At 34.0% G+C, this 8,474-nt stretch overlaps 1 protein-coding gene across 1 annotated transcript; it reads right to left on the reverse strand.

The window, feature by feature from the left end:
* On the reverse strand, window positions 3,182-6,599 carry LOC109826413 (phosphatidylinositol/phosphatidylcholine transfer protein SFH2-like). The gene is made up of 4 exons (XM_020393447.1): window positions 6,267-6,599; window positions 3,728-3,983; window positions 3,604-3,640; window positions 3,182-3,362 (listed from the first exon to the last, which is right to left on the reverse strand). Exons 1-4 carry the CDS (start codon window positions 6,369-6,371, stop codon window positions 3,182-3,184), a joined length of 579 nt encoding a protein of 192 aa, XP_020249036.1. The 5' UTR covers window positions 6,372-6,599.

The following is an 8,474-nucleotide window of genomic DNA, read 5'->3' on the forward strand; positions in this document are numbered from 1 at the left end:
TAAGAAATTAGTGAATAAATTGTACATACTTTGCTTTTCTGTTTTGGTATGTTTATATTTCATTAAGCACGGTTAGATTATATTTTTTTAGTTGTTATATTATATATATACACCATCCAGTATATTGCTCCGATAAATACTACTTATCCACGATATATCCCCGATTTTCGCTATCCGATAAGGATTTTGACCATCCGATAAATCCCCGATAACCGATATTTAAAACCTTGTTCAGTGGACGAGACAAGATCTTAGCAGACGAGACGAGACGAAGCAGGCAGAACGAGACGACACATGCCAGTCGACACGAAAGGCGGCACTAGGCGACACGCTTCGTATCGACTGGAACAGCAGTTGGGAATATATGCCCAGTCAACACAAAAGGTGGTACTAGTCGACTCGCCTCGTGTCGACTCGGACATCAGATTAGGAAAGAATTCATTTTTGGTTATTTACTTTTAGAAACAGAGTTTTTTTATTAGAGTTAGGATAGGTTTAGTTGGCTATATATAATAGTTCCTTTTGTAAATCAATAATTAACTTTTTAATTATTCAATCAAGAGAATTTTTCTCCATTGTTTTCTTTCTCAAGTCTGAGAAACTTCTGGCTTGTGGATTCAAGCTCGTGAAATTACCTGTTATTATCAAGGCTCGTTGGTATTAGAATGATATCCGATCGGCCTCCCGTTTCTACTTCTGCGTCAAGTGGTATCATAGCTTCGACTTTAACATCCTCGACAATGGCAGGTGACGGCGAGAAGGAACTTTCTCTACAGGATCTTTCCGTGAGGATGGATTTTATGGATGGAAGATTTGGCGCGTTGGAGGCGTCTCTTCAGAATCTTCAACAAGCCATTGAATGACTTACCATTCACCTCAACAATGGGAATAACTTCGCACCTAGGCGGACCCGGAGTTAGGCAACCCCGACATCCACCCTCGTATAATCATCAACCCCCTCCAGTTCATTCCCATCCAAATCAATCACGTCCAAACCAACCCCCTCCATATCAACCTCCTCCGCATCAACCTCCTTAATATCAACCCCCTCTACTCCTTCGACGACTTCCCAATCATACTCTTCCCCATGATGATTACAGTGACGACAGTGCAGACTATAGTCACCAATTTGAAGGGCCATGGTATGATAATATTTCGAGTAAAGAGGAAGGAGATCGACCTTATGGTAGAGGTCGGGGTAGAGGCTACAACCCTTGTCACAACTACCACCGATAAGACCGATATCATCGGGACCAAGACTATCGGATGAAGGTAAAGCTTCATTCCTTCAGAGGAAATCTGGACATAAAGGCTTTTTTGGATTGGCTCTACGAAGTGGAGAAGTTCTTTGAGATGGCTAATATGCTCGAAGCAAACCAGGTAAAGTTTGTAGCATATCGTCTCAAAGGAGGAGCCGCAGCATAATGGTGGGATCAAACTCAAAACACTAGGAGTCGACAAGGCAAGCAATCAGTGCGGGTTTGGCGTCGCATGAAGCAGCTACTACGGACAAGAAGAGGCGACTCAAAGTGTTCAATGAAGGAGACATGGTGAAGGTGTACCTACGGAAGGAACGAATGTCGGCTGGAACATACAACAAGCTTAAGCCAAAACGATATGGACCGTTCAAGATTCTCAAGAAGATCAATGACAATGCATATATAGTGGATCTTCCAAAAGAAATGGTTATATCGAGGACATTCAACATGGCGGATATTTCTGACTATTATCCTTCAATCGAGTTGTATGCAAGTGATGCGAACTCAGAGATGAGTTCTTCCGAAGGAGGGACTGAAACAGGAGATCAAGTAATTGGACAAGTAATTGGACGAGACGACATCTCAACTCGTCCAATATCCAACGTCTCAACAATATCCGACATCTCAACTCGTCCGACATCTCAACTCAATATAAACCAAGTCATCTCAGCGGATGAGACGATATCAGAGCAGATGAAACGACATTTCAGTGGACGAGACGAGATCTCAGCAGACGAGACGAGGCAAAGCAGGCAGAACGAGACGACACATTTAGGAATACATGCCCAGTCAACACGAAAGGCGGTACTAGTCGACACACTTTATGTTGATTGGAACAACAGTTAGGAATACATGCCCAGTCGACACGAAAGGCGGTACTAGTCGACTCGCCTCGTGTTGACTCGGACATCAGATTAGGAAAGAATTCGTTTTTGGTTATTTCCTTTTAGGAACAGAGTTTCTTTTTTATTAGAGTTAGGATAGGTTTAGTTGGCTATATATAATAATTCCTTTTGTAAATCAATAATTAACTTTTTAATTATTCAATCAAGAAAAATTTTCTCCATTGTTTTCTTTCTCAAGTCTGAGAAACTTCTGGCTTGTGGATTCAAGCTCGTAAATTACCTGTTATTGTCAAGGCTCGTTGGCATCGGAACGATATCCGATCGGCCTCCCCATTTTTATGTTTGCGTCATGGTATCCACCAGGGTTATGAGAGCTTATCAGGAAAAAAATTACATAATTGTAAAGGGTGATTGAATAAGTGTAAAGAGGAAACAAAGGAGGATATCCTAGGGTCAATGAGGAACTTCTATGAGATCGAGTGGAGGGTTTCTTATGGTGATCTTGAAATACTCAAGAAATACTAGATCTTGTGATCTTTGGTAATATAAGTAAACTCTAATCTCTCCCCTTGGACGTAGGTGATTGCTGAACCACACTAAATCATTTGCTTTTGTCTGATTTACTTTTCTACAAAACTTTTGGTTGTGTTTTTCTCGGATTTGATCCTCATGTGTTTCCCACTCCTTTGTTAGGAGTAGATCTAATTGGTTCTGGACAAAGCTTCCACATATCCCAAACACCAATTTCATCGGTTTCCAGCAATAATTAAGAGGTATATGCTGTCCCTTAAATTGATTTAAATGGACAAAAATTATTCATGCAACAGACCCTCAACATAGAGGACTATGGCATTTCAAGTCTGATTATTTCTATTATAATCTGGGGAATATAACATTATGTACCTCTCACTAGACATGATTAGTGAAGTTTAACTTTTATGATAATAACTGTTTTAGCATCAGAAATATTAGAAAAACCTACACCTCTACGCAAAGTGTATGTATGAACAGATACGTGTGCAATGTGCATGCATGTGTGGGTGTATATAAATTGTATAGGCAGAGTAACAGATGATATCAAGCCAATCTAGGGTTACATGCAGCACAATAAATGATACCAAGCCAATCTCTATGGTTTCGCCACAAACAAACCTGTAAAATATCTATAGCCGCAAGGTAAGCTCGGACGTTGCAGTTTGAGTACCCCCAGCCTTTCAAATCTGCAATGATCATGACCTTCTCTTGACCTCTTGAAGTTCTATAATTGTCAAATGGAGTAAATATGAAACTTAAGGTAAATTTTCTTCAAAACATTTCATTATCTTTTGAAATTCAGAAAATTAAAATATACCAAGTATAATAATGGATTCCTTTTTTTTCTGCACATAATTAACTTGAAAAATAATATTATATGATGTTAGGGAGAAACAACAACACTATAAAGAGTAACAGATTATTTTCACATTTTCAAAAAAGTATTCAGGTTTCCGAGATGATACCTGCTACATAATGTGTCGAGGATAGACACAACGAAACCTGGGACAAGAACCAGATGGTTCTACTCAAATTCCTTGATCAAGACTGTAAAATATAATCCATCTTTAGAGGAAAATAATGACTTACGCTTATGTTCGTCCATTCCATGCTTAGCATTAAATTTAGCTGTAAACGCAACGCCTAAAGGGTGGCCTTTTCTATCAAATCCTTGCACAAAGAATTTCCTCTCAGCAAGCTCATTTTTCACTTCAGCGTCCGATATAAATCCATTAGGGACAAATTCCCTCTTCCATTTGAGATATTTAAGGAACATGGTAGAGGCCTTGTCTATGTCTAGGTCACGAGCTCTCAAGAATCTTCTGATCATGAAATTGTCTGCCTCCTTTACACAAGACAAAGTTTCAAAGATTTAAGGAAATTAGTTATGCAAAGAAGAGATCTTGTGACTAATTTTAAATAAAAAGGAGATGCTCTACAATAGCGCTATGATGAACTAACATGATTATCTAAATGATGGAACAAAGTGAAGGGAATAAAATCAAGAATGCTGGGGATTATCTCGAGAGTCGAGAGGTCTAAATTGAGAAATAACAATTAGGTAAAGCATTTACCATAACCACTGTCTCTTTTCAATTTTACATGTATTCATAAGGCAATTAAAAAGATATGACACCAATGTGTCTTGTGTAGTGATGGGGACCTTGTGGTTCATCTGGAAGAAACAGAATCAATGTATCTGTAGCGGACGAATCAACATTTCGAGAGAAATCAACTACAATTCATAGAACTTACAGATTCTTTCTATTTTTTTACTAAGAAAACAGGATGGGATTCCAAAGAAATCCCAGCCGAAACTTACAGAATTCTGGTTCACACATTTTAGTAGGAAAGCGCAATTTTGTGCTCTTCTTGTGTACCTCTCCGTATCAAGATATACCATATAATATTTTGTACTCTGTCCTTTTACTTTCAGTATGTACAAATTTAATTCTGTCCTTTTACTTTCGACTAGTGTGAACACCATGTAAAGCACGACATAATTTTTTTCCCGCTACAGTAATCCCGGTTTTAACCGCTACAGGATTTTTTGAATTTTTTGAATTGCCCTAGTATCCCGCCTCTGCTACAGTATCCCCATGTGCTACAGTGATATTTTTCAAAAAACAGTGTCCATTTCTGTGTTTGCTACAGTACATGTTAGTGTAGCATTTTACTATATCATTCATGAATCTTGGGTTCTCCCATTTGTATAGAGGAGTAGATATGTAAAAATTTCTTTTTTTCAGGATAAAAGACTTCAAAAATTTTCACACAGGGGCCTATCTGCAACAGTAAAACCATAGGAGTTATCCGCAATTAACAAATCTACTCCTTTATACAAATGAAAGAACCCATGATTCACTATTGATGCTACAATAATGCTACAATAGCATTTTATTGCAGCATTATTACTGTAGCAAACATGAAACAGGGTACTGTAGTTTTTTAAAAAATACTGTAGCACACGGGAATACTGTAGCAGAAGCGGGATACTGTACCAATCCAAAAATTCCAAAAAAAATGGGATTACTATAGGGGGAAAAGGATTACTGTAGCAAAAATTTTTGAGTGTTCACACTAGTATGTACTAAGAGCATCTCCAAGAGGCCGAAAAAATCCGACCCCTTAGCTAAATTAGGGGACATTTAAGGGGGATTGGCTCCAAGGGACCGTATTTTTTCCCCCTCACTCCCAAGTCCCTTAACTTCCTCCCTAAATAAAGGGGAAGGTTAAGGGACTTTAACCTTCCCCTTATAATTTTATATTAATATATTTTATTTTAGAGTTAATTTATAGTTAATTAAATTTAGTTAATGTAATGTATAGTTAATTTAATTTGATTAATATTTTTAAAATGTACGTATTATAATTTTTTATTAATATTTTTTATTAATTATACGTTGTTTTTTCTAGTATAGGGTGTTTTTCTAGTATATATTTGTTTTCTAATATAGGCCGTTTTCCTAGCATATGAATTTAAATTTAAAATAATATTTAACTTTTAACACAATTTATATAAATTAATTATTGTCTAAATTAATTATTTGTTAAATTTTAATATGATTAATTAATTTAATGATTATATAAGATAATTTCTTAATTTAAATTAATTAATTAATTATTTTTAGTTATTAATATTTAATTATTTATTCATTTATAAATAAACCACATATTTAATTAAATCCTAATCTATAAAAGTAAAAAACTAAACATAATTAATTAAGGGGTAGGGGACTTTTAAGGGGGGAGAAGAACCAACCCCTCCCTTAAAGTTCCCCCTAAATTAAGGGACATCCAAGAGATCCCTTGGAGATGCTCTCCAACAAAAATAAATTTAGGAATAATCTAAGAGCATCTCCAAGAGCCTCCCTATCTCATGTCCTTGAATAAATTTAGGAAGTATGGGGGAAAATTTTGGCTCCAACAAATATTTTAAGTGGGAACTTTAAGGAATTTTGCCCCCAACCCACCCAACCAAAAAAAACCCAATTGTGAAATCATACTTCAGTGGGCATCACTCATTTGAGAAATTTAGTTGAATGATAAATATAGAGGTGAACAATTAAAGGGTCCTAAAATCAAGCATCAAATCATCCAAAAAGAATAAGACAAGAAAGAGGCAAACCTTAGCTTGTGGATCTTTGTCTTCAACAAATGCCCTCATTAAACCCACTTTTTCCCACTCCAAATCCTCATCAATTAATGGGCTACAGCTTCCTTCTGAACCCATTAACCCCCCCTCTTTGATTTTCAGCGGAGAGAAGAAGAAGAAGAAGAAGAAAGAGAAGAGATGGGTCTGAGAGCACTGTGCTAATAATTGACAGCTATCGGTATTTGACTACAAAACAATGCATTTAACTCCACATAAATGGCGAAAAGCCCTCCATTCTTTTTGTACGGCGAGTAGTAGGAATCACAGAGATTCCACTTGCAGATGCCAAGGAGTACAGAAGAGTGCAATTTCGTCTTTGGGGGTGTGTGTGGGGTATTGGTTGGGATATTTTAGGGGATAATGGGATAATTTTAGGAATTCTATTTTATAGTGTTATTCATTGGGACAATAAAACAAGGATAATAACTTTTTGTATTATTGGTTTTTTAGAACATTAGTGAGACAATTACACCACTTGGGATAAAATTACCCCACTCATATATAAAATTTTTATCCCAATAGTAAAAATTTACCTTATCCTCCATATTGGAACAATGTTGTTCCACTTTGAAAGCAATTGGGATAATTTTAAAATATTTTTGTATTACTTAACTAATACATGCAATTATATTATAAATATATGACATGATATATAAAATATAACATATATTAATAATATTATGTAATATATTATTATATAATATTAATTAGTAATTATAGTATAACGTATTAATTATAATATTATATAATATTTTAGTAACATATATTAATATTTTAATAACATATATTAATAATATTATATAATAACATATATTAATAGTATTATGTAATATATTATTATATAATATTAATTAGTAATTATAGTATAACGTATTTATTATAATATTATATAATATTTTAATAAAATATATTATTATATAATTAATTTATAAAATATTATTAATTAAAATATTATATTAAATATATTATTCATATATTATATCAATTATTATATAATGTAGCATACTAATATAATGTTAATTAGTAATTATTGTATAACATATTATATTTTTGTATAAATAAAATAATGTATTATATTAAATATTATATTATTAAAATATTATATTAAATATATTGATATTATATTATATTAATTATTATATATAGTATAGCATGCTAATATAATATAATATAATACAATATAATAATTAATAATAGTAATTTGTAAGTATAGTACAATATATTATATTTTAATATAAAGTAAAATAATATTTATATTATAATAATATACTAAATAATATACTAAACCAATTGGATAAGTTAATTTAGAAGTAATTAATAGATAAAATTATATTTTAATAAGGTGCCACATCATCAATTATCTCACATGAATTGTCAAATCAAAGGCTCAAATTATCCCATTATCCCACTTTATCCCACTTTAACCTACTCAAAATATCCCAAATGGGTAAAGTTGTTCCATTAGAATAATTTTCCCACTTGGCCCCAATTTGTCCCAACCAATAACCCCCCCTTAGTGTCTGTTTGTTTGCCTAAAAAAAGTGGGAAATCAAAGAAATTGAAAACTATTTCTAATAAGAATTGTTTTGGGAGTGTTTGATTTGCTAAAAAAAGAAGGAAATCAAAGAAATGGAGATGAGTTGTCACCTTATTATAGGATGATGTGAGTGATTTTTTAAGAAAACTTGTTTTAATGTTGTTTGGTTGGCGAAAAAAATAAGGAAATGAATTATAAGAAACATATTTCTTGTAATATGTTGTTTTCTTTTGTTTGGTTCATTCTTAAAAATAAGAAAATAGATGAGATGAGATGAGTTGTCATTATATTATTGGATGATGTGACTCATACTTAAGGAAATTATTTTCTTAGCTTTTTGGGAAGAAATGGGTGGAAATAAAATGTTAATGAGATGAGATGAGTTGTCACCATATTATTGGATGATGTGAGTGATTTAAAATAAGGGAAAATTACTTGGGGGGAACCAAAATAAGTTGGGCCAAGCATCCTCACCCACAGCCCAACAACCATAACCCAAAAGCCCTAAAATTGAAAAATATGAACAACCAACCCCCAAACCCACTGCCCAAGAAAACCACTTCCCAAATTACCCTTCTTCCCAATTAAAACCCAATCCATTTCCTCCCCCTCCCCTCCTCCCTCCTCATCCCCCCTCCCCCCCC

Source organism: Asparagus officinalis, chromosome 10 (genome assembly GCF_001876935.1).
Source record: "Asparagus officinalis chromosome 10, Aspof.V1, whole genome shotgun sequence".
Taxonomy (NCBI): Eukaryota; Viridiplantae; Streptophyta; class Magnoliopsida; order Asparagales; family Asparagaceae; genus Asparagus; species Asparagus officinalis.